The 27,477-nt window shown below is 42.3% G+C and overlaps 1 protein-coding gene across 9 annotated transcripts in view; it reads right to left on the bottom strand.

Annotated features, from left to right (window-relative positions):
- Positions 1-27,477, bottom strand: part of axdnd1 (axonemal dynein light chain domain containing 1) — a 344,655-nt gene that overhangs the window by 161,107 nt on the left and 156,071 nt on the right. For 8 of the 9 annotated variants that reach the window (XM_068037450.1, XM_068037454.1, XM_068037449.1 and 5 more), the window contains 3 exons: positions 20,056-20,222; positions 17,947-18,022; positions 12,577-12,832 (listed from right to left, as the gene is read on the bottom strand). In XM_068037450.1, the coding sequence (XP_067893551.1) occupies positions 12,577-12,832; positions 17,947-18,022; positions 20,056-20,222 (499 nt within the window). The remainder of the gene's footprint in view (positions 1-12,576; positions 12,833-17,946; positions 18,023-20,055; positions 20,223-27,477) is intronic. The other variant, XM_068037453.1, reaches the window with a different exon arrangement.

Here is a 27,477-nt window from a genome sequence, read left to right as displayed (position 1 = left end):
TTCAAGATTTGAATAATGCAAAGATACAGAATTGTTAAATGCTTCTCACCATACCTGTATAGGCTTCAAAAGATAACTTGACTACTGTAAACTGTCTTCTTAATCCCCTCTCCCCTGTCTTCTCCACCCTCACCAACAATAAGTTCAAGGAGCTCATGGACTTCTTTGTCACTAAGATCGGGACCAATCAGCTGCCTCTTCTGGGCCCCTTCCACTAACCCACCAAGCCAAACCTCCTCTAAAGCTCCCCTCTGCCCCAGCCCTACACTTGCACCTTTCTCTAGTTTATTTCCCAACTCCCCTCTTGCCCTCTCTGAGCTCATCTTGTCCATGAGACCCACTTCCTGCTCCCTCAACCCTATTCCCAGTAAACTGCTGATCACCCAACCTCTCCACCTGATCCCCATGTTTGCTGATATTGTTAATGGTTCTCTCTCTTCAAGTGTTGTCCCTTTCTCATTTAAGTCTGCAGTCATCACCCCTCTCCTCAAAAAAGCAACCCTTGACCCCATCATCCTTGCAAACGATCACCTCATCCTCAACCTCTTTTCCTCTCCAAAGTTCTTGAACATGTTGTCGACTCCAAAATCTGTGCCCACCTTTCAGAGAACTCCATGTTTGAATTCCTCCAATCAGGTTTCCATCCATACCACAGTACTGAAACAGCTCTTAACAAATCACAAATGGCATCTGATATGACTGTGACAAAGATAAACCTGTCTGCAGCATTTGACACGGTTGACCATACCATCCTCCTTCAACACCTTTCCACCATTGTCCAGTTGGACGGGACTGCTCTCACCTGGGTCCATTCTTACTAATCTAATTGAAGCCAGTGTCCCACTTGCAGCGGCTTCTCTTCCCAGTCCCACATCATTATTTCTGGTATAAAAGCAAAATAGTGCAGATGCTGGAAATCTAAAATAAAAACATAAAGTGCTGGAAATACTCAGCAGGTCTGGCAGCATCTGTGGAGAAAGAAGCAGAGTTAATGTTTCAGGTTAGTGCCCTTTCATCAGAACTGGCAGTTAGAATTGTCAGTTCTGATGAAAGGGCACTAACCTGAAACATTAACTCTGCTTTTCTCGCCACAGCTGCTGCCAGACCAGCTGAGTATTTCCAGCAAATTTTGTTTTTATTTTGTTACTTCTGGTGCTCCCTCAAGCATCTATCCTTGGCCACCTCCTATTTCTCATCTACATGCTGCCCCTCAGTGACATCATCCAAATGCACAGCATTAGTTTTTACAAGTTTGCTGACAACACCCAGTTCTACTTTGCCATCACCTTTCTCGAATCCTTCACTGCTTATTTGACATCCAGTACTGGATGTGCAGAAACTTCCTCCAATTAAATATCCAACAGACTTGTTTTTTGGTCCAACATCGTTTTTGGTCACTGCTACAATCTTCGTTCTCTAGCTACTAACACCATCCCTCTCCTTGGTAACAGTTTGAGACTAAAACAGTCTGTACCATAGTATCATAGAATCATAGAAGTTTACACCACAGAAGGTGGCTTTTCAGCCCAATGTGTGCGCGCCAGCTAGCAAGTAGCCGTCCAACCTAATCCCACTTTTCAGTTCTTGGTCCGTAACCTTGTAGGTTATGGCACTTCAAGTACATATCCAAGTACTTTTTAAATGTTATGACAGTTTCTGCCTCTACCCTCTTTCAGGCAGTGAGTTCCAAATCACCACCACCCTCTGGGTTAAAACATTTCCCCTCGAATCCCTTCTAAACCTCCTACCTCTTACCCTAAATCTATGCACCTTGGTTATGGATAGATGATTGGTTAACAGACAAGAGAAGAGTGTGCATAGAATCATAGAATGTTTAAAGCACAGAAAGAGGCCACTTGGCCCATTGTGTCTGTGCTGGCCAAAAAACAATCCACCTATTTTAATCCCACCTTCCAGCATTTTGTCCGTCGCCCTGCAGATTATGGCACTTGAGGTGCATATCCAGACTCCTTTTGAATGAGTTCAGGGGTTTCTGCCTCAACTACCCTTTCAGGCAGTGAGTTCCAGACCCTCACCACCCTCTGGGTGAAAATGTTTTTCCTTACCTCCCCTCTAATTTTTTTACCAATCACTTTAAATGTATGCCCCCTCATCACTGACTTCTCTGCTAAGATGAACAGACCCTTCACCTCCACTCTATCCAGGCCCCCCAAAATTTTGTACATTTCAATCAGATCTCCCCTCAGCCTTCTCTATTCCAAGGGGAACAACCCCAGCCTATCCAATTTTTCCTCATAGCTGCATTTTTCCAGTCCTGGCAACATCCTCATAAATCTCCTCTGTACCCTCTCTAGTGCAATTGCACCCTTTCTGTAATAAGGCGACCAGAACTCAAGTTGTGGCCTAACCAATGAGTTATACAGTTCCAGCATAATCTCCCTGCTCTTATATTCTATACCTCGGCTAATAAAGGAAAGGATTCCATATGCCTTCTTAACCAGCTTATCGACCTGTCCGGCTACCTTCAGGAATCTGTGGACATTCACTCCAAGGTTCCTCACTTCCTCTACACTTCTCAGTATTTTCTCATTAATCGTGTATTCCTTTGCCTTGTTTGACCTCCCCAAATGCATCACCTCACACTTCTCCAGGTTGAATTCCATTTGCCACTTTTCTGCCCATCTAACCAGACCATCAATATCTTTCTGCAGCCTACAGCTATCCTCCTCGCTATATACCACACAGCCAATCTTTGTGTCGTCTGCAAACTTCTTGATCATGCCCCCTACATTTACGGCCAAATTGGTAATATATACCACAAAAAGCAGGGGACCTTGTACTGAGCCCTGCGGAACTCCACTGGAAACAGCCCTCCAGTCGTTAAAACACCCGTCAACAATTACCCTTTGTTTCCTGCCACTAAGCCAATTTTGTATCCACCTTGTTGCATTTCCCTGGATCCCATGTGATTTTATTTTTTTAACCAGTCTGCCATGTGGGACCTTGTCAAAAGTCTTAAGTGGCCACTTAAGGGCCTCCGTCCGCTGCCAAGAGCCTGAGAGAAGCCACCTGACAAAAGCAGGTGCCTCTCTGATGGCCTGCGGGGGGGGCACGCCCTCATGATCAGGCACCTGTGCCCGATGGAGGGCCGTCCCCGCTACCCCAACTACCCCCAACACACAACATGCCCCCCTGTCCCTCCAATCGACCACTCTTGCCTCGCCGGGGCCCAACCGATCACCCCCGGTGAGGCCCTAAAAACTTACCTTTGTTCCGGGGCTCCCCAACATCTTCTTTGTGATGGCTGGGTTGCAGTCCCTGTTTTTGTCAGGCGGCTTCTCTCGGGCCTGGGCCACCCGACCAGCCATGGGTAAAATCCCCGTGGCGGTGGGCGGAGGCCCTTAAGTAGCCACTTAAGGGCCTTGATTGGCCTGGGGTGGGCGGTTTGATTGTCGCCACCATCGCCCTGCATAAAGTGGCGGTGGAAGCGGAAGCAGGTCAGGAAGGGCCCCTGAGCCTCCCGCTCCATTTTACAACCCCCCACCCCCCTCACCACCTTCCCATTCTTTGGGGGGGCATAAAATTCCGGCCCACATCTAGAGTACTGTGTGCAGTCTTGGTCTCCACATTTAAGAAAGGACATACTTGCATTGGAGGCAATACAGCAAAGGTTCACTAGATTGGTCCCGGGATGAGGGGGTTGTCCTATGATGAGAGGCTAAGTAAATTGGGGCTCTATTTTCTGGAGTTTCTCATTGAAACATATAAGATCCTAAAGGGACTGGTTAGAGTAGTCACCGAGAGATTATTTCCGCTGGTTGGGGAATCTAAGACACGGGGGCACAATCTCACAATAAGGGGCCAAACAGTTAGGACTGAGATGAGAAGAAATTACTTCACTCAAAGGGTTGTGAATCTTTGGAATTCTATACACCAGAGGGTCGTTGAATACGTTTAAGGCTGGGATAGACAGTCTTTTGGTCTCGCAGGGAATCAAAGGACATAGTCAGCATGTGGGAAAGTGGAATTGAATCCTAATATCAAACATGATCATTTTGAATGGTGGAGCAGGCTCAATGGGGCATATGGTCTACTCCTGATCCTATTTCATGTGTTCTTGTTGTCAGGCAAGCCCCTCATCTGGTAAGACTGAGGCACACATTATTTCGCCACATGAACATTAAAACTTAAAATTGCAAGCCCCTGACTGAAAAGATTTTTGCATAGTAACAGACAGTGTTGGAACAATGGGGACCCAGTCGTTGTTTCCCCAATACATTGAAGAAGTGATCAGACCAATTTTAGTCACATGACTGACTGACTGACGGAGTTTTTGAATTTGAACTTCCAACAGGGAAAAAAATCAGAAGGCACTTTTCTCCTGACTGATAAGACCTCCCTCCTGTCAGCTCTCGTCTCACTCACACCAGCATCAGAAACCATTGAAGATATCTGAACACTAAGAGAGAAAAGTCTCCTACAGTGAACAATGTTTAAGAAGAATACTGGGCCCCAATGAAAAGTAAGAGCTGTCTACAATCAAGGACTCTACAGTGAGCTGGAAACAGCACGGTAAACAAGAAACTCTTCTGATATTGCCTCATACCTCTCCATTTTATTTTTCTTCTGCTGTTTTCTGTCTCTATTTGCATATGTGTATCGCATGTGCATGCTAGTATGAGCGCATCGTATATCCGTAGGCGTTAACCGTATTAGAGTTTAAGTTTAAGGTTTAATAAATTTCACTCTTTCTTCTTTAGACCTAAGGAGGCCTGTCTGTGCTCATTTCTTTGCCTTATAATTGGAAAGCTGTGAACAAGGATTCACAAAGGGGGAGCTCAAAACACAGTGTGTTTAAAAATTAAACCCTATTAGAATAAGACCAGGTGAAGACAGTAACAGACCCTTAGACACCTTTCTCACCTGGTTGTAACAGAAATTTGGGGGCTTGTCTGGGCTTTTACCTACAGACAAACGAGTGAAATTGGAAGTGGGGAGCCAAATTATTCCCAATCAAAAAGGAGCAAGTTTTCAATATAGGTTTTCTTGTGGTTGTGTGTGATTGAATACTAACATGTCTGCAACTGAAACGAGCAGCTCTCCAAGCAGGGTGAAGTAAATTGGGATAAGTTAAAAACAATGTCTATGGAGGAGCTAAGAAAAATGGCTGAGCAGTGTGGGATCACTGTATGTGGCAAGTCTAGGAAGTCTGAACTCCTAAGGCTAGTGGCCAACCATTTTTCCCTTGAATCTGAAGAAGCAGAAGCACGATTAGAATCAGACCCAGAGAGGGTACTGCAAGCAAAATTACAATTGGAACAAAGGAAACTTGAATTAGAGGGAAAAGAGAGAGGCAGGAGATGGAGAAAGAGAGAGCCTTCCAAAAGGAATGTGAAGAAAATGAAAGGCAGGAGAGCGAGAGAGAGAGAAAGAATATTATGGAAAGAATCCGAGGAGAGAGCGTTGAAGCGGCTTGAGTTAACTAGGGGGCGACAGAATAACCCCAATAAAAGCATGGCCAATATGGAGCAGCAGAGTTCAGGGTCAGGTACAAAATTGCTAAATTCCATTATTCAATGAGGAAGATCTGGAAGCGTTTCTCGTGTCCTTGGAGAAACTGGCAAGGCAGCTAAAGTGGCAAGCTGAGACCAGGTCTCTCTTATTGCAAAGCAAGCTAACTGGAAAAGCCCATGAGGTTTATTCCTTGTTGCCAGATGACAGTTCATCAAATTATGAACTGACTAAAAATGCTATCCTCGGGGCCTATGAATTAGCACCCGAAGCCTATCGCCAAAAGTTTAGAACCCTCAAAAAGCAAGTTAATTAAACTTATCTGGAGTTGAAAAGTAGTAAGCAGCTGGCTTTTGGCCAGTGGCTGAGGGCTCTTAAAATACAGCTCAGCTATGAGACTCTCAGAGAAGTAATTCTGTTGGAAGAATTTAAAACTCTCTCCCACTCTCAAAAAAGACCCATGTAGAGGAGCAGTGGGTTCAGGGAGCCCGGCAAGTGGCTGCTCTGCCGATGACTTTGCTTTAATTTATAAGTCAGTTTCCTGGGGAGACCCTTTCCTAATCACCCCCTCAAATCCGAAAAGGACAAAGGGTGGGAAGGTGATCTTCACCCAGGCAGTCCTGAGAGAGAAAGGAAAGCAGGAGACGCAGAGGGCCTTCCACCTGTCAAAAAGGAACATGATGTGAGCAAGAGTGAGATCCGGAGACCTGTGTGCTTCCATGGTAATAAAGCAGGGCATTTAAAAGCTGACTGTTGGAAACTAAAGAGAAAACCAGTAGGGTTAATCAGGGCACACCCGCTCAGTGAAGAAGAAATCTTGATGGAAAGCCCAGCAGAACAAGTTGTGGCTTTAACTACAGTAAGAGTGCAACCCAGGAAGCTTACTATGGCCAGTGCAGGAAAGGTTAATAGGATTCCTGAAGGTTATCAAGGTTTTGTGTTTGAAGGGAAAGTAACCCCATATTCCTCGAGTGGGGCAAGCAAGCCCATAGTGATTCTCAGAGACACTGGGGCGACTAGATCCCTTTTGCAGGGAAAAGGCCTGACCTTTCCCCCAGAGAGTGCAGTGAACACCAGAATGGTGGTGAATGGTATTGGAGGGCAGTGTATGCCTGTACCTGTGCACCTGGAGTGCTAACTAGTTTCGGGACCAGTGACTGTAGGGATTGTCCTTAGTTTGCCTGTGGACGGGGTTGACCTGCTCCTAGGTAATGATCTGGCAGGGGTGAAGGTGGTAGCCCCCCCCCACCCCCAGTAGTGAAAGAAAGACCATAGAAGGTCAGAGAAACATGGTAGTGGCAGGAGACAGTGCCCTGCAGAGTCCCTGAACGTGTAGTGGGTCAGGCCATGATCAAACCGGCTCCCCCAGAGAAGACTACATTGGCACTGCAGGCAAATGACCATGAGATCTGCCTGTCCGAGACTTTCTTTGGAAAGTTAAAAGACCCAGGGAATGAATTAAATGGATTTTCCCAAGCTGAGACTCAGCGAGCTGACCCAGTATTGCAAGAGTTAGCACAGTCTGCCCAGTCTGAAAGTGAAGCAGAGGGAGTCCCTGACTGCTACTATTTAAAGAATGAGGTAGTGAGGAAGAAATGGAGATCTCCTCACAGGCCTGAGAGCAAGGACTGGGCAGTAGTTCACCTTTAGTGGTGCCACAGAGGTACTGGGGAGAAATATTAAGAAGGGCACACGAGACTACAGTAGCTATACATGCCAGTATACGAAAGACCAAAGCCCACTTAAGATAGCAGTTTGACTGACCAAAACTCGACAAAGATGTGGTGGAGTTCCACAGGAGCTGCCACATGTGACAGTTGAGGGGAAACCCCAACCTACAGTGAAACCTGCACCCCTAAGTCCTGTACTGGTGTTAGGAGGACCATCCAGCAGGGGACTGGTGAACTGTAAGGGACCCCTGCGAGAACAAAAGTGGACAAGCAAGCACATGGCTGGCAAAAGTTTAGAAAGAGAAGGGGAAAAAGTGACCAAGAGGGCAGGTTAAAGGAAGTCCGGGAAGAATCCCGGATGAAAACACCGACCATCCGGTCAACCAACCCCAGAAATGTGAAAGGATAGACCCCATATCCTCATATGTAAATGCAGACTCTAGAAGCACCCCACCAGAGTTGCTAACAGCATTTACAGCAACCTGCAGAGACAAAGAGAGACCTCTAGTGGGCACAGAAACCGTGAGGGTGATGCCTCACCTAGTCAAAGTGTCACAGGAGAGTACAGTTAAATCTGCACAAATACCTGCAGGTAGGAGTGTCCTAGAGAACAAAGTGAAGCATAACAAAGACTCCTCCCCCAGAGTCAGAGGAAAAGTGAACCACCCATCCCCTGAAGCCAAAATTCTTTGCATGACTCAGAGAGTTTAACACTTCCCTGTTACTTCATCAAAAAATTCAATTAGATTAGTCAAGCATGATCTCCCTTTTACAAATCCATGCTGACTATCCTTAATTAACTCGAACCTCTCGAAGTGTCTGTAGCTTTTTCCCTGATTATTGTTTCTAAAACCTTACCCACCACTGATTTCAAACTAACTGGCTTGTAGTTACTAGGACTATCCTTACACCCTTCCTTAAATAAGGGTGTCACATGCGCCACTCTTCAATCCTTTGGCACCTCCCTTGTATCCAGGGAAGACAGGAAAATTATGGAAAGCCCTTCTGCTATCTCCACCCCCACTCAATTTAGCAAACTGTGATGCAAGCCATCTGGACTAGGTGACATATCTGCCCTAAGCATAGCCAGCTGTTTTACTACCTCCCCACCGCGCTCCCAATTTTTACACTATCCATTGCTTCTACTCTCTCTGCTTCTATCGATATAATGTCAGATTCTACTTCCTTTGTGAAGACTGCTGCAAAGTACTCATTAAGCCTTGCCCTGCACCACTAAGCATATATTACCCTTTTTGTCCCTAATAGGTCCCACTCCACTTCTTACTACTGTTACGAACAGGTGAGGAAGGTGCCTAGGGGTCTGTTACTGTTTCACCTGGTCTTCTTGTAACAGAGTATAATTTTTTAAACACACTTGTGTTTTGAGCTCCCCTTTGTGAATCCTTGTTCACAGCTTTCTAATTATAAGGCAAAGAAATGAGCACACCAGGTTTTCTTAAATGTAAAGAAGAGTGAAATTTATTAAACCTTAAACTTAAACTGTAATACGGTTAATGCCTACGGATATACGAAGCGCCCACGCTAGCATGCACACGCGATACACACATGCAAATAGGGGCAGAAAACAGCAGAAGAAAAATAAAATGGAGAGGTTTGAGGCAGTTTCTAAAGGGGGTTTCTTGTTACTGTTTCTGTGTTTCCAGCTCGCCATAGAGTCCTTGATTGTACACAGCTCTTACTTTTCATTGGGGCCCAATATTATTCTTAAACCTTGTTCACTGTAGGAGACTTTTCTCTCTTGGCATTCATATGTCTGCAATGGTTTCCAAAGCTGGTGAGAGCGAGATGAGAGCAGACAGGAGAGAGGTCTTCTCAGTCCAGGAGAAAAGTGCCTTCCAAGTTCAAATCTGTGACAAGTTCAAAAAACCTTTCTTTCTTTTGGGCCTCCTTATCTCGAGAGACAATGGATACGCGCCTGGAGGTGGTCAGTGGTTTGTGAAGCAGCGCCTGGAGTGGCTATAAAGGCCAATTCTGGAGTGACAGGCTCTTCCACAGGTGCTGCAGAGAAATTTGTTTGTTGGGGCTGTTGCACAGTTGGCTCTCCCCTTGCGCCTCTGTCTTTTTTCCTGCCAACTACTAAGTCTCTTCGACTCGCCACAATTTAGCCCTGTCTTTATGGCTGCCCGCCAGCTCTGGCGAATGCTGGCAACTGACTCCCACGACTTGTGATCAATGTCACACGATTTCATGTCGCGTTTGCAGACGTCTTTATAACGGAGACATGGGCGGCCGGTGGGTCTGATACCAGTGGCGAGCTCGCTGTACAATGTGTCTTTGGGGATCCTGCCATCTTCCATGCGGCTCACATGGCCAAGCCATCTCAAGCGCCGCTGACTCAGTAGTGTGTATAAGCTGGGGATGTTGGCCGCTTCAAGGACTTCTGTGTTGGAGATATAGTCCTGCCACCTGATGCCAAGTATTCTCCGAAGGCAGCGAAGATGGAATGAATTGAGACGTCGCTCTTGGCTGGCATACGTTGTCCAGGCCTCGCTGCCGTAGAGCAAGGTACTGAGGACACAGGCCTGATACACTCGGACTTTTGTGTTCCGTGTCAGTGCGCCATTTTCCCACACTCTCTTGGCCAGTCTGAACATAGCAGTGGAAGCCTTACCCATGCGCTTGTTGATTTCTGCATCTAGAGACAGGTTACTGGTGATAGTTGAGCCTAGGTAGGTGAACTCTTGAACCACTTCCAGAGCGTGGTCGCCAATATTGATGGATGGAGCATTTCTGACATCCTGCCCCATGATGGTCGTTTTCTTGAGGCTGATGGTTAGGCCAAATTCATTGCAGGCAGACGCAAACGCAAAAAACCTACAGGCAGCTAAATCATGTGACTAAAACTGGTCTGATGACTTCTTCTGTGTATTGGGGAAGCAAAGACTGTGTCCCCATTGTTCCAACACTGTCTGTTACTGTGTAAATGTCTTTCCAGTCAGGGGCTTGCAATTTTAAGTTTTAATGTTCATGTGGCGAAATAATGTGTGCCTCAGTCTTGGCGAGTGGGGGGCTTCCCTGACACTACCCACTTACTATTTACATGCCAATAGAGGATTCTTGGGCTCCCTTTTATGTTGACTGCCATTCTATTCTCATGTTCCCTCTTTGCCAGTCTTATTTTCCTCTTCACCTCCCCTCTCAACTTATTATATATGGCCTGATTCTCACTTGAAGAATTCACCTCACATGCATCATACACCCTTTTTTGGTTTTGTTCTAATCTCTATCTCCTTCTTCAACCAAGGAGCCTTGTTCTTGGTTCCCTTACCTTGCAACCTTGTTGGAATGTACCTAGCCTGTACCTGAAGCATCTCTTCCTTAAAGATAACCCATTGTTCTGATAACAGCTCTTCCTGTCAGTCTTTGGTTCCATTTTACCCTGGCTAGATCCCTTCTCATTGGATTGAAATTAGCCCTCTTCCAATCTAGACATTCTAACTTACTTTGTTCCTTGCTTTTCTGCATTACTAGTCTAAACCTTATGATATGATGATCACTCTTACCCAAATACTCACCGACAGACATTTGGTTCTCTTGGCCCACTTCAATTCCCAGCACCAGATCCAGCAATGCCTCCTCTCTAGTTGGGCTGAGAACATACTGATCAAGGAAGTTCTCTTGAACACATTTCAGAAATTCCTCCCCCTTCTTACCCTTCACTCTAAAATTACCCCACTCGATATTTGGGTAATTAAATTCCCCAGTATCACCAATCTATAGTTCTTGCACATCTCTGTGATTTCCATGCAGATTTGCTCCTCAATCCTTCTCTCACTATTTGGAGGCCCATAGTAGTGTGATCATATTCTTTTCTATCTTTTCTGAAGACTTTATATCCTTGTCTATTAAGCACTCATTCCTGGACATTTTTAAGCTACATTTCTGTTACTGCCACTGCATCTTATTCCCATACGACTATTTGTACTTGTAGCTCACCAACCTTATTCACCACACTTTATGCGTTTACACACATGTATTGTAAGCCTGTCTTTACATTCCTCGTTGTCCTTCTCAGTCTGCTTCCATCTAATATGGAACTATTCCCTTCTCTAGTACTGTCTAACACTCTTACATTATGCACTTAATTCCTCTTTTCTACTTCTTTATGCTGGTGCCCATCCCCCTGCCAATTTAGTTTAAACCCTCCCCAACCATACTAGTGAATCTCCTAGCGAGGACATTGGTCCCAGTCCTGTTAAGGTGCAACCCGTCTCTTTTGAATAGGTGCCTTCTGCCCTAGAACTGGTTCCAGTGCCCCAAGAATCTGAAGCCCTCTCTCCTGCACCCTGATTCAAGTCACACATTGATTTCCCTATCTTCCTATTTCTACTCTCGTTAGCGCATGGTACTAGGAGGAATCCAGAGATTACTACCTTTGAGGTCCTACTCTTTAACTTCCTCCTCATCTCCTGAAAATCTGACCGTAGGATAAAAAAATGAAATTATGGAGAAGCCAAAGAAAATAATGGAAGAGGGAGAATTACCAGAAATATGTCAAGAATTGACAGGGTTCACTGCTGTTTGTAAGCAAACTCAATTCATCTCCTAATTTAGATAGCTTTCAAATATCTGTTCTCATCATCCATTGGACAGTTGGGCATGCAGCTGCATTGGATTATTTGCATTGTAGCACATCATGCAAGGGAACTAAAGTACATGTGGAATTTTTTAATCAAGGATTCAATTACCATTTTTAAAATTATTTTCGCCCCTACTTTATCTTTAGATCCACATGTGTTATCCTACTTATGAGAAAAAGCCTGGGCAGACAATCTGTTCATGGGCTTCTGCCTACAATACTTTATACCAGCCATCTGGATGTGTACAATAGTGATTAGCATTTCTCAGTGAGTTGGTACCCTAAAGCCCTGGCCTATCAGGCCTATCAGGAGAAAAATACAATTTCAGGGAGAAGGAAAGAAAAAACGAAAAATTTTCAGATCCGCTTAATTTGTTCTTCCCAAATTTCATTTCAAACACCATCAAGTTAAATGGATAAAAAATAGATTGAACCTAAGTAAAAAAATAGATTGAACCGAAGATTCCTAAATTTGTTCTTCACATGAGAGCCAAACATGGTCAGAATATTACAGTAAAGCAAATGAAGCTGTATAATAATGAACAATTTACAACACCATCTCTTGACTAAACTCATCCTAATACCCTGTATTCCAATGTTAAATACAAGAACTCTCATGTGCAAAAGCTGCTGCATATTTGTTTGGTTGTGTAAGTCCTGTTTGGATTATTTGCTTACAACTTTCAGAAAGGTTGCAGACAAGTGATTTTTCTCTGGGTGTCCCTGTGGCTGGCATTAGCTGAGCTGCTGAGACATGAAACCTGAGGTAACTCCTTAACCTTCAGCTGTAGATATTCCATAAAGATAGGTGCCTTCAAATGGAAATATGCATACATAAAATAATTTCAATAATACCGTTTTCCCCTGTCAACATGATGGTGTAATGTTGAGAGAGTGTTCCCACAGTGCTGCTTAATTCTTCCATTGCTATTTGCTCAGGTATTTTCTCATCCATGGACCACTGGTGACGTTCGAACAGAGTCAGGCTGAGATCTATCCAATCATTATGTAGCTGGACTATATCAAATAGAGCTTCTTGAGTAGTTGAGAATAATGACCCCTCATATCGTTCATAATCTTGAGTGATCAACTAAGGAAAGCAAAAAGAGTCCTCCTTAGAAAAATGAGAGGGATTTATTCAGATCCCAGCTAAATAAAATCCCATTTCTAATTTAAACAATATTTTTCTTTTAGACCCATATTGGATCATCGCAGCTGTCACACATAATGGAAAGGAAATTACAAATGCTGTGACAAAATACAGCCATTCTTAATCATTCTAACCTGTTGGTACCTACAAAGATATGTTAGGGGCCTCAATTCTACTGATGTTTGAGCCCCTATTGAATGTATACCACTGTCATGCTTTGAGATTTATGATCAAACTTTTTGTCGTGGAAAGGTTTTGGAATTGAGTTATGTTTAACTGTTGTGTTTTCAAAACAGAGTGAAATTGCACAGATTTAAGAAAATGCCACAGGCTGTTGGCATTGAAAATGTGCATTAAGGTTAAACAAACCAGTTTGTGAAAAGTTATGGCGCACAGTCCATTCCACACACAGACAATGAGGCTCAATTGTCTCATCCCAGACCCAGGAGGCCAGGGTGACCTCTATTCATTGAGAATAGCAGTAAATGTTTTCTTCAAATCTTCACTCCAAGGAGGGAGTGTCTATGGATGCTGTCTATATAGACTTCCTTGATAAGGTTCCACAGAAGACATTATTAGCAAAAATGAGAGTGCATGGAATTAAAGGTAATTTTAAGACATAGGTTGAAATTGCTTGGTGAGTACAAATCAGAGGAAGTCATGCTCAAACTGTATTGTTCCCTGCCCAGCCCACACCTTGAGCACTGCAAGTACTGGAGGCAGTGCAAATAGAACCTGAAGATTGATCTCTCATGTTAGAAGTTTGAGTTATGAGGAAAGAAGAGAAAACTTGGTATTTTCAGCCTGGAAAGGAGGCAACGGAGAGGTTGGAATTAGAATAGTTAGGTGCTTGATGGCCGGCATGGACACGATGGGCCGAAGGGCCTGTTTCTGTGCTGTATAACTCTATGACTCTATGAGGTGATCTTACAAAATATAAGTGACGGTCAACTGTACAACAAAGGTAAATCCTGAAAATTATTTTAAATTAAATTGTGAGTAGAAGGAGGAGACACAGGTTCAAAGTAATAAAAGGTAGGACCACATCAGAAAGTTCATCTTCCTACAAAGAATGATAAATATGTGACATGGACTTCCAAACAGAATAACTGGAGGAGAAAAGCCTGAAATTATTTAAGAAACAATCGAATGCCATAATGGGAGACCATATGGTCTTTCTGGATGGTTGACTTTAAAATGGGCAAAATGGTTTCTCTCATTGTAATTGTTTCACTTGTATTGGCCGCAAGGCAGAGACTGAGATTATCCCTTTAAGAGAATGAATTAGACTTGTGACCAAAAGTGGAATGTTTATTGTTTACTCAAACAGAAGCTAGATCCTTCTGTGAGGCATTGTTGCAAAAATGTAGTTGCATCTTCGAAATAAACCTGTTTAAAGAACAAGACAAAACTAATCTAGCTCTTAAAGGGATAATCATAACATATCCACATATCCACAAAGGACTGTCCTACAAAGAGTGCAGCAGTCATCAAAAGGAAAGATGCTGGGAACAGAATTCCTTTCCACTTTCAGCACGAAATACTACCAGGTCAGATAAAGACTGAACCTCCTTTACCCTTCATCAACCATACCCATTAATTTCAATCTAAAAACAGTATGCTTTACTACATAGGCTTAAAATCTTTTGTCTTAATGTCTGCATGGGTTGCCCTTGGCCATGTATGAAGTTTAAATCTGTATTTCTATTAATTTGCCTATGCTTTATGCTGAAAATACTCACAAATCTAGATGTTATCATTTAGAACTTAGCCAACATGGCAACAGCACTTTACATACCACCTGAAACACCATATTCAACCAGGACAAAACAGCAAATTAGAAAAACAAATGTAAGTAGAACCAAGTGACCTGGTCTTTAAGAGCAAGATTGCTAGCAAGGACAGAAGACATTCATCCCATCAGTTTAGACCAAATTTAATTTCAGTGATGAAAGGAGATACTCCAATCTCCCCCTTTCCAAGGCTCTGACCAACTGTTTCAGGTATCTCTGCTCTACAACACCTGTATGGCATTTCCCACATTAGCCATTTTTGTGGTTTCATTGACAGTATAACGTGCACTAAATTAGGGGTAGATTTGTGCTTTGTAGCTTATGCCCACTATGCCCACTGGAGCATGTTCAAATTTATTTTAGAAAGGATCCTGAAAGCCATCAAGGAGAGGAGTTATTCATTCCATGAGTTCAATCCAAATTCGGCTCCAGTGAGAAAAAGACAGTAGTTTCCCCACCCTCACTCCCCTTTTCCAGAGTTCTAACCATTTTGGGACCTTTTTGTATTTTGATAGATAGTAATAAAGAATCAGTGACAGGGGAATCACACAATCAAAAACACATAATAAAACAGAATAAAATAAATGAGTTAACAGCGCAAATAGAGACGAATGGGCATGATTTAGTGGCGATTACCGAGACGTGTTTGCAGGGAAACCAGGTTTGGGAATTGACTATCCAAGGGTACTCAGTATTTCGGAAGGATAGACAGGAAGGAAAAGAAGGTAGTGTAGCTTTGTTAGTAAAAGAAGAGATCAGTACTGTAGTGAGAAATGATATAGGCACTGGAGATCAAGACATAGAATCAGTCTGAGTAGAGATAAGAAATAGCAAGGGAAATAAGTCCCTGGTGGGAGTAATATATAGGTCCCCAAACAGTAGTTCGCAGTGGAGCACAGTATAAACCAGGAAATACTTGGGGCTTGTAAGAAAGGTATGGCAATAATCATGGGTGATTTTAATATGCATATAGACTTGATTAATCAAATTGGCAAGGGTAGCCTCGAGGGAGAGTTCATTGAATGTATTAGAGATTGTTTGTGGAGCAATATGTTGTGGAACCAACCAGGGAGCAGGCTATTCTAGATTTGGTATTGTGTAATGAGGTGGGATTGATTAATGATCTCATAGTTAAGGATCCTCTCGGGAAGAGTGATCATAGCATGCTAGAATTTCACATTTAGTTTGAGAGTGAGAAACTGAAGTCCCACACTAGTGTTCTGGAGTTAAACAAAGGTAATTACATAGACATGAGGGAAGATTTGGCCCTAGTGGACCGGGCAGAAAGACCAAATGGTAGGACAGTAGATGAGCAGTGGCAGATGTTTAAGGAGATATTCAATTCCTCCCAACTAAAATATGTTCCAAAGAGGAAGAAATATTCTAAAAGGGGGAAAAAACATCCATGGCTAAGCAAGGAAGTTAAGGATAACATAAAGACAAAAATTAGAGCATACCACATTGCAAAGGCGGTTGGCAGGCTGGAAGATTGGAAAACTTTTAAAGATCAACAAAGGGTTACTAAAAACGTAATAAAAGGAGCAAAGGTAAATTATGAAAGAAAACTAGCGCAAAATATAAAAACAGATAGCAAAAGCTTCTATAAGTATATAAAAGGGAAGAGAGTAGCTAAAGTGAATGTTGGTCCTTTGGAGGATGGGACTGGGGAGTTAATAGAGGGCAACACAGAAATGGTGGAGACACTAAATCAGTATTTTGCCTCAGTTTTCACTGAGGAGGACACTAGTACCATCCCAATAGTAACAGGAAATGCAGAGGTTATAGAAAGGGAAGAACTTAGACCAATCATCACTAGGGAAAAAGTACTGAGCAAACTATTGGGATTGACGGCAGACAAGTCCCCAGGGCCTGATGGCCCACATCCTAGGGTCTTAAAGGATTGGCAGCAGAGATAGTGGATCCATTGGTTATAATATTCCAAAATTCCCCGGATGCGGGAAAGGTTCCAGTGGATTGGAAAAACACTAATATTAATGCCCTTATTCAAAAAGGGAGGGAAGCAGAAAGTAGGAAACTATAGGCCAGTTAAGTTAACATCTGTCGTTGGGAAATTGTTAGAATCCATTATTAAGGAAGTAATAACAGGACATTTAGAAAGTCAAAACACAATCCATCAGAGTCAGCATGGTTTTATGAAGGGTAATTCATGTTTGACTAATTTACTAAGAGTTCTTCGAAGCTGTAACAAGCAAAGTGGATAATGGGGATCCTGTTCATGTAGTATATCTGGACTCCCAGAAGGCATTTGATAAGGTGCTGCACACAAGGTTAATACACAAGGTAAGATCACATGGGGTTAGGGGCAATTTATTAGCTTGGATAGAGGATTGGTTAACCAACAGAAAACAGAGAGTCGGGATAAATGGGTCTTTTTCTGTCTGGCAAGATATAACTAGTGGGGTGCCATAGGATTCGGTCCTCGGGCCCCAACTATTTACAATCTATATTAATGACTTGGATGCAGGGATAGAAGGTACTATAGCCAAATTTGCAGATGACACTAAAATAGGTGGGATAGTAAGTTGTGATAAAGAAATAAGAAATTTACAAATGGATATGGAGATGTTAGATGAATGGGCCAAAATTTGGCAGATGGAGTTTAATATGGATAAGTGTGAGGTTATCCATTTTGGTCGGAAGAATAGAAAGGCAAATTATTATCTAAATGGAAAGAAACTTCAGACTGCTTCGGTGCAGAGGGATCTGGGTGTCCTCGTGCATGATTTGCTGAAAACTAGTATGCAGGTACAGCAGGTAATAAGGAAGGCAAATGGAATTTTGGCATTTATTGCTAAAGGAATAGAGTATAAAAGTAGTGAAGCATTGCTGCAACTGTACAGGGCATTAATGAGAGTGCACCTGGAGTATTGCGTACAGTTTTGGTCTTCTTACTTGAGGAGGGATGTAGTTGCACGCAATTCAGAGGAGGTTCACTAGATTGATTCTAGGGATGGGGGGGTTTGTCTTATGAAGAGAGATTGAGCAGTTTAGGCCTTACTCTCTAGCGTTTAGGAGAATGAGAGGACATCTAATTGAGGTATATAAGATGATTAAGAGGATTGACAAAGTAGACGTGGAGAGGATGTTTCCTCTTATGGGGAAAATTTATTGTTAACATGGCTATTACCGGACTTCATTCAATGAATCATGATTTTATGAAACAGTCAATTTTATCTACTGGGTCTGACTGAATCTTATTGGAAATCCCTGCAAACTAAAATATTCAGATGAATGCCTCACCTCATGCCAGTCTTTTAGATCATTTCTCAGCATATACAACATGTCTTTGGGAAAAGACTTAATTCCCCGAGGACTCCTAAAAGAATTTAAAATGTCAGAAAGTATTTCAAAATAATGTGCAGGCAGTCACAAGCAACAATAATTAAATAAAATATATTTTATTAAGGGTTTCACCAAGTATGTTCATCATGTTATAGAGCAAACCAATGCTGAAATCGGTTATGATATAATAAAATATAAATTAAACCCATCCTACAATCTGATTAAAATATATATTTTTATGCTTATTGTGCTCACTACCTTATGATTTTTCAATGCAGTAGATGATACAAATTTTCCAATTGTTAAATTCACATACATTGGACAGTATGTACCATGATAATATGCCAGTGTTACATTTTTAGGCTTACTTTATTCTTTCTTACACTTAAAACTGACCCTAGCTCCCCATATACCAGAGTGTGTTTGTATTTGGCCAGTTATGTAAGTAATTTCATAGCGTGCCCAAGATCAAACAGAAAACCCACTTCAGTTTATCTTAGCTGTTGATTTGATTATATCCCATTATGGATTCTACCTTGTTTTTGAAAGAAGGCAGGATAAGACTACACTAGACTTTGACTTGGGTGTAACTGCCAAGTAACAAGTAAAGAAAAAGCTATTAAGCTTCGCAAGTAAAAAAAAAAAACACACATGTGGTGCTGAACTGCAATACAATATTCTTAGGTCGCGGTTCTTTTTACTCACTGTCTATGGAAGCTACCCGACCTTTGTGCACTTCAAGAGATTCTCTGATTTGAAAAAGCCAGGCTGATAAAAGCTTTCATGCCAGAGCCAAATAAATTCAAATATGTCAAATTCAGAAATACTGCCATGCAAATAAACTGGCAGGGCCTTCCCTGTCAATACCTGTCTTAACAAACTAATTGTTCTCAACAAACTAATTGTTTTCAACAATTGTGTCAAGCTGAAATATGATTTCTGTGAATGAAGCTGTTTTTGGACCTCTTATGTACAGTGACAGAATTAAAACAGCCAATAGCATGCTAAACATTAGCCAAAAAGCTTCATTTTTGTCACATCCTACAGTTCCCCCAATTGCTCAATGAGTACATGCGCTATATAATAAGTGCATGGCACAGATAGGAAGATTCCAGGTTTGATCTCTACTCAGATAATTTATTTAGCCAGGCTAGCAGTAAAGTTGCTTTATTTATCCAGAGCACTTCAGGGGCAAGAGGGTAGGAAAAAAAATCAACCAATCTTTATAGCCCTGATTGTTACCCACCTGACTCCTGCCAAAAAGTACAGGTATGCAGACATCAGGTGAGGTGTGGGGTAGCTGTGATACCAACTTAAATAATCTACTAAACTAAATTCAAGGCTCACATAAGAAGAAGAGCCATTTGCAAACGATACTGCAGGGCTGTCAATACCAAATGCTACATATCAGCTTGGGACAGTGCCTCAAGAGGGGAGGGATGACAAAATGGCAGAAAGCAGTACAAGGATACAAAACATACGAGTGCTGACTGCAAAATTGCAATTTTAACCAGATAGATAAGGCCAGGTTGGAAAGAAATACTTGACAATTTAAAGGACTTTCTATACTATTTCCGAAACAGTGCACCAGAATGTCAACTTGGCTCTGTAGTTGTGCATTCAAGCCACACTTTAAAGACTTGAACTCATAATCTAGATAAACAATTCAATGTTAAGAGAGTGCCGCAGTATCAGAGGTGACATTAAACTTAGCCCCATCTATCGATTTAATTGGATAATACTGTGAACAAATTGGCTGCCATGCTGGTTTAAGAAGTACCAGTGACTAAACTTCAAAAATTATTAATCAGCTGCAAAGTGCTTTGGAATATCCTGAACATGTGAAATATTCTACATGAATGCAAGTTATTTCTTTATTTACCAATGCAAATTCTGGGCCATCTGTCCTGCATTCTAGTTGACATTGGAGGATGAGAATGGGAAAAACTGAGGGAGAAAATATAAATTTGAATAGGTAGAAATTAGGAAGGTTTTTTTTATTTCAGGTGTCAAGTGACTCAGTTCCACCAGCATATCAAATACATCCCACTGGTTGATAATACTTACGCAATCTTTTCAGAAAAATATTTGTGCCATTTCTTGAAGCCAGATAGAATCAGTTCTCGTTTTTCCAAACTTGAATTCTCTGCATGTTCTATATTTTTATTGAATTTTATTATTTGCTCTCTCCAGTGCGCAGTGATTTCCTGTAGTTTGGTCTGGTCTTCTGCATCCTAATAATATGGAGATAAAACAGCAATTAAGTTGAAGATATTTATAAACAGTATTAGATATTGTTAGGCTATTTAAAAAGGTGAAACTCTGCAAAAATAACTCATTCACCATAACACAACAACCAGTCAACACTAAAATAAAATACTGCAGATGCTGAAAATCTGAAATTAAAGTCATTCAAATTATGTTGCTGAGCTAGTAATTGTTCCATGGGAATAATGGAACGGAAAAATCTCATCTGAAATTGGTCCAAGGTCCCTGGTAACCATTTTACTGTTCCCATAGTACTGCTGCTCATTAATTCCTGATTATTTAGCACATTAACAACCTCTTTACATTTTTGTCCATTCAGGGCAAGGATGCTCATGAGATGATATAATGATCTGCTCATTTTCCTGTCTCAAGTTCTTACATTCCTGGTCAAGTAACCATATCATCGAGTCATAATGGCACAGAATGAGGCCATTTGACCCATCAAATTCATATAGACAACATCCCCTGAATTCTATTCATCAACCTTCTCTAATACTTCATCAAAAAATTCAATTAAATTTGTCAAACAATCTGTCTTTTACAAATCTGCGCTGGCTCTCCTTAACTCTTGGCAAATTGAATAGGGCTGTAGAGAGTGCTTCATACTAAATAATTGGGGCGGGGTAGGATTCAGATGAGGGGAAATGTAGAAAGTTAAAGAGAAAGGACGAGGCAACAGTGCAGGGTAGCGACGGGGTAATGATGACCACAGTGTGATAGGAAGGGACAGAGCGTACAAGCATAAGAGCGCTCCACCAAATAGGGTCAGATTAGGAAAAATGTTTTTAAAAAAGACAGAATTAAAGGCTCTTTATCTGAATGCATGCAACATTCATACCAAGATAGATTAATTGATGGCACACAGAGAAAGAGATGGGAAAGATCTAATGGCCGTTACAGAAACACGCGATGGAATTTTACATTGGGTGGGAGGCGCCCCCCCCCCCCCCCCTCCACCCTCTGCTAAGCCTGGGGAGCCAAGGCAGGATTTTACACTCCCCAGGCCCTTAATTGGACTTGGGCGGGACTTTCACCTCCTTGAGGCAGGAAGTCGCGCCTCCAAGAGCTGCCAGCCAATCAGCGGGAGCGGTGGCCACTGCTAGGACTGCACCTATCATCAGCATCAAGAGGGACGCCAGCCTGGAAACAAGGTACGTTTTGGGGCCTCAACGGGGACAATCAGGTGGGCAATGGAAACGTAAGGGGGGTCTTTATTTTAGTCGGGACAGTTGGCCCTCCGTGAGGGCAGAATACCTGATCATGAGGGCCACCCCCACCCAGCCCACAAGAAGGCCACCAGGTCCTTTGCTGCCCAGCCATTGGTATTTTACCAGTGGCGGTGGGAGGAAGCCCTTAATTGGCAGTTAATTGGCCACTTAAGGGCCTTGATTGGTCTGGGGTGGGCTGTTTCTCATTACCACTGTCCTGTGTAAAATTGCAGCGGGGGTGGGACGGCACCGGGAATGGCACTTCCCACCTCCCACTCAATGTTACAGCCCCCCCCCCCCCACCTCCACCAGCCTGCTCATGCGGGGGGATGTAAAATCCTGGCCATGGATTCAAGGTGACCAAGGCTGGAAACTGAATTGTCAAGAGTATTTGACATTTTGAAAGGATAGGAAGAAAGGGAAAGGAGGTACAATAGCTCTGTTAATAGCGAATGAGATCAGTACAGCGGTGAGAAATGATCTTGATTTGGAAGATCAAGACGTAGAATCAGTTTTAGTGCAGATAAGAAATAGCAAGGGGAAAAAAGTCACTTGTGGGAGTGGTTTATAGGCCCCCCGAACAGTAACTACACTGTATGACAAAGTAAAAATCAAGAAATAATGGGGGCTTGTAAGGAAGTTACTGCAATAATCATGGGTGATTTTAATCTTCATATGGATTGGACAAATCAATTGACCAAGGTAGCCTGGAAGATGAGTTTATAGAATGTATTCAGGACAGTTTCTTAGAACAATACATCATGGAACCAGCCAGGGAACAGGCTGTTTTTGACCTGGTAATGTGTAAGACACAGGATTAATTAATGATCTTATAGTAAAGGACCCTCTAGAGAAGAGTGATCATAATATGCTGGAATTTCACATTCAGTTTGAGGGTGAGAAACTTGGATCTGAAACGAGTGTCTTAAACTTAAATAAAGGCAATTACAAAGGTATGAAGACAGAGTTGGCTAAAGTAAACTGGGAAAATAAGTTAAAAGGTAAGGCGGTAAATAAGCAGTGGCAGACATTTAAGGAGATATTTCATAACTCTCAACAAAGATATATTTCATTGCGAAAGAAAAACTCTACGAGAAGGATGAACCGCCTGTGGCTAACTAAGGAAGTTAGGACGGTATCAAATGGAAAGAAAAAGTGTACAATGCTGCAAAGATTAGTGGTGGGCTAGAAGATTAGGAACATTTTAGAAACTAGCAAAAAATGATGACTAAAAAAAGAGGGAGAAATTAGAATATGAGAGGAAACTAGCAAGAAATCTAAAAACACATAGTAAGAGCTTCTACAAGTATATAAAAAGGAAGAGAGTAGCTAAAGTAAACATTGGTCCCTTCAAGGATGAGACTGGGGAATTAACAATGGGAAACAAGGAAATGGCAGAAACTTTAAGCAAATATTTTGTATCTGTCCTCATGGTAGAAGACACAAAAAGCATCCCAGGAATGGTAGAAAATCAAGGGGTAAAAGAGAGGGAGGAAGCTGAAACAATCACTATCACTAGAGAAAAAACTGCCTGTGCGCAGGCGCTGGCACCATTTTTAAAGCCCTGCCGGTTAATTTAAATTTTTTAAGTTATAACCCTCCATTGTACTGATTAAAAATCTGCCGCCCCTTTCCCACCCCCCCCAATACCAATAAATTCATTATTTGCCCTCCCCCCCACCCAAAGCACTGACCTTCCACACTTGACCTTCCACCGCCCCCCCCAAACTTAACAAAGTGCACAGGTCACTCCTTCCCACCATCCCCTACACAAATGATGTAAATTTAACCCCCGATTCCTCTCCCCCGCACTAAAAATGTTAAGTTCCTCCTTCCCCACCACTGCGTACCTGATTTCCCCAGACGGGAACGTGAAAGCGTGTGAGTGCCGGCCACCGCTCAGAAGATCGCGGCCCAACGGTAAAATTGGAGTCAATTTTATTTAAATTTATGCATTCTGCTCATTTGCATACTCTAATCTGGGTCCCATCACCCAGCAGCAGGGGGACCATCATGGAGCCTTGCGCCGCCAGGAAGATTGGACCCGATAGGTTGCTGCCGGAACGATCTTCCGGCTCTCCCCCCGCCACGGAGCCTGATGTCGGGGACTTAGTAAAATCCCGGCCCGAGAGTACTGCATACAGTTTTAGTCTCCTTATTTAAGGAGGGATATACTTGCATTGGGGGCAAGTCAGAAAAAGTTCATTAAGTTGATTCCTGGGATGAAGAGATTGTCTTATGAGGAAAGACTGAGCAGGTTGGGTCTATACACATTGGAGTTTAGAAGAATGAGAGGTGATCTATTTAAGCATAAGATTTTGAGGGGCTTGACAGGGTAGATGCTGAGAGGATGTTTCCCTTTGTAGGGGAATCTAGAATTAGGGGGCATAGTTTCAGAATACGGGCTCTTCCATTTAAGATGGAGATGAGGAGGAATTTCTTCTCTCAGAGGGTCATTATCTTTGGAATTCTCTACCCCAAAAAGCAGTGGAGGCTGGGTCATTAAATATATTCAAGGCTGAGTTAGATAGATTTTTGATCTACAAGAATGTCATGAGTTTCTTTTGTGTTATCTTAAGCAACACAATGAGGTATGTGGATTTCAGTTCCTTGAAGATCTCTAGAGGTTTATTTATAGCTAAACTAATATACACAATACAAAGCAGACTATCTACAGAACCTTTGCCCAGGTTATTACAGTGCAGAGAGACTATGGTTTCTTGTCACATGACTACATCCTGGTATTTAGCTCATTAGCATACTGAGTTTTTAAAGGGAAGTCACTCTTAAAGCGATCATACAACAAAGGGAGTCAAGGGTTATGGGGGGGCAGGCAGGAAGGTGGAGTTGAGGCCACAATTAGATCAACCATGATCTTATTGAATGGTGGACTAGGCCCGAGGGGCCAAATGACCTACTCCCACTCCTATTTCTTATGTTAATACGTTCTTATAATTAACTCAAACGTCTCCAAGTGCCCATTGATTTTTTCCCTGATTATTATTTTGAAAACCTTACCATTGACGTTAAACTCACAGCCTGTTGTTACTAAGAATGTCCTTACACCCTTTCTTGAACAAGGGTGTCACATTTGCCACTTTACGTCATTAGATCATCTGTAACTATTTCCAGAAAGCAATCCCTTAATATTAATTAATAGAGGGTATTCTTATCTATTACATTTTCACTTTCTGGTCAAGATTTCCAAATAATTTCTAAATCTATAACCAATTCTCTTTAGGAAAGTGAAATACAATAGATGCTGGAAGTCTGAAATAATAACAGAAAATACTGGAATAATTGAGTAGGTCAGGCAGCGTTTATGGAGAGAGAAACAGTTAACATTTCAGGTTGATGACCTTTTGTCAAATCTGGATAAAGATAGAGATGTAACAAGTTGTAAGCAAGTACAGAGGCAGGGAAAAGGGGGAGTAGAAGAAGGAACAAAGGGGAAGATCTGTGATCGAGTTGATTATATGACAAAAGGGATGGTGGGACAAGGCAAAAGGGATGGTAATGGGACAAGTAAACAAACACAAGATGGGTCTACAGGATGTGCAAATGGGAATAGCAAAATTATTAACAGCACCTGCTCTCTGAAAAGATGGGTGCAGTAGCTGTGATCTGAAATTGTTTAAATCAATATTGAGTCTGGAATGTTGTATCGTGCCTAATCAAAAGATGTAGTGCGATTCCTCAAGCTTCCATTGAGCTTCGTTGGAACAGTCTCGGAGGCCAAAGAGAAGGAGGTCAGAGTGCGAGTGGGACAGAGAGTTAAAATAACAAGCAACCAGAAGTTCAGGGTCATACTTGTGGATTGAACAGAAGTGTTCAGCAAAGTGATCACCCAATCTGTGTTTGGTCTCCCCAGTGTAGAGGGGACTGCATCATGAGTGACAAATATAGTATACTAAATAGAAAAAAGTACAAGTAAATCCCTGTTTCACCTGGATAGAATTCGTGGGGCCCTGGAAGTCAGGGAGGAGGTATAAAGGCAGGTGTTGCATCTCCTGCACTTGCATGGCAAGGTGCCATGGAATGGAAAGTGGGTGTTGAAGTGACTGAAGAGTGGACCCAAGTGTTACAGAGGAATGGTCCCTTCAGAATGCTGAAAAGGGATGGGAAGGGAAGATCTATTTAGTAGTTCACTGACCACTTTATGTAGTTCTTTTTTGACATTTTATACAATATTACAATCAACCTATGTGAAGTTCTAAGGGTACAAAATTGAATAGCTCCCAAAACCAGGCATGGGGAGCATGATGCACATACACTTCATGCTACCTACTAATTTTGATGATTGTGGCATGTAGCTCAGTGCTGAATGTGCTATTGAATAGGTGCATGCCTCAGCAGGGGGCCCAAGGTTATGCGAGGTTAGCACCACTTAAAGCCAGATTTCACCTCTTTAAGGTGAGGTACATTCTGCCTGCAGCAGAAACTGGAGCTGATTAAAGAAAAGCTGAAGACCAGGAAGAACCTACAATAAATAGCAGAGAAAGCATGCCCCAAGCTTCTTGGATGTCATGCTGGAGGCCTTAGTGCAGGAAGTCCACAGGAGGAGAGAGGACCTCGTCCCTCAGTAAGTGAAACTGGAAGTCAGACAAGACAAAGGCAAACATCAAATAGGATCGGAATGAGGAATAATGTTAAGACAAAGATAAGGGCACCCTATCTGAATGCACGCAGCATTCTCAACAAAGTAGATGATTTGAAGGTACAAATAGAGGTAAATGGATATGATTTAATTGCCATTACAGAAACATGGTTAGAGGGTGAGCAGGACTGGGGGAACTGAATATTCAGAGATATTCGTCATTTAAGAGGGATAGGCGAGGGGAAAAGGAGGTGGGGTAGCGCTGTTAATAAGGGATCAGATCAGCACATTAGTGAGAGAGGATCTTAGATCAAAGGAGCAAGATGTAGAATCAGTTTGGGTGGAGCTTAGAACAGCAAGGGGCAGCAAACATTGGTGGGAGTTGTTTATGGACCACCAATTACCATTAGTGGTAATGTTGGGCACAGTATAAATCAGGAAAATTACAGCTGCATGCTGGGCAATACAATAATAATGGATGAATTCAATTTACATATAGATTGGGCAAAACTAATTAGCACTAATGCTGCGGAGGATGAATTCTTGGAGTGTATACGAGATGGGTTTCTGGAGCAGTACATTGAAGAACCAACTAGGGATTGGGCTATTTTAGATTCAGTATTATGCAATGAGAAAAGGCTAATTAATAACCTTTCTGTAAAGGAGCCATTAGGAAATGGTGACCATAATATGATTAGAATTCTACATTAAGTTTGAAAGAGATATAGTTTATTCTGAAACTAGGGTCTTAAATCTGAACAAAGGAAACTAAGAGGGTATGAGGGGCAAGTTGGCTACAGTGGATTGGGAAAGTACATTAAAAGATTTGATGGTAGACAGGCAATGGCTAGTATTTAAAGAAATATTACACAGTTTACAACAAATATACATTCCTCTAAGACACAAAAACCCAACTGGAAAGATGAACCAACCGTGGCTAACAAAAAAAGTTAAGGATTGCATTAGGTCAAAGGAAGTGGCTTACAAGGTCGCCAGAAAAAGTGGTAAGCCCATGGATTGGGAGCAACTTAGAGTCCAACAAAAGAGGACCAAGAAACTGATAAAGAAAGGGAAAAGAGATTATGAATGTAAGCTAGCTAGAAACATAAAGGCAGACTGTAAAAGCTTCTTTAGGTATGTGAAAAGTAAATAATTAGCAAGGATGAATGTGGGTCCATTGCAGGCGGAGACTGGAGAGTTTGTGGTGGAGAATGAGGAAATGGCAAAGAGACTAAACAATTACTTTGTGTCTGTCTTCACAGAGGAAGACACAGAAAATCTCCCAGAAATACTAGGGAACTACTGTGGGGTGGCACAGTGGCACAGTGGTTAGCACCACAGCCTCACAGCTCCAGGGACCCGGGTTCAATTCTGGGTACTGCCTGTGTGGAGTTTGCAAGTTCTCCCTGTGTCTGC

This window comes from Heterodontus francisci, chromosome 8, assembly GCF_036365525.1.
Source record: "Heterodontus francisci isolate sHetFra1 chromosome 8, sHetFra1.hap1, whole genome shotgun sequence".
NCBI classification, from domain to species: Eukaryota; Metazoa; Chordata; class Chondrichthyes; order Heterodontiformes; family Heterodontidae; genus Heterodontus; species Heterodontus francisci.
The sequence above is the reverse complement of the archived record's forward strand: the minus strand, read 5'-3'. Positions and strand labels throughout refer to the sequence as shown.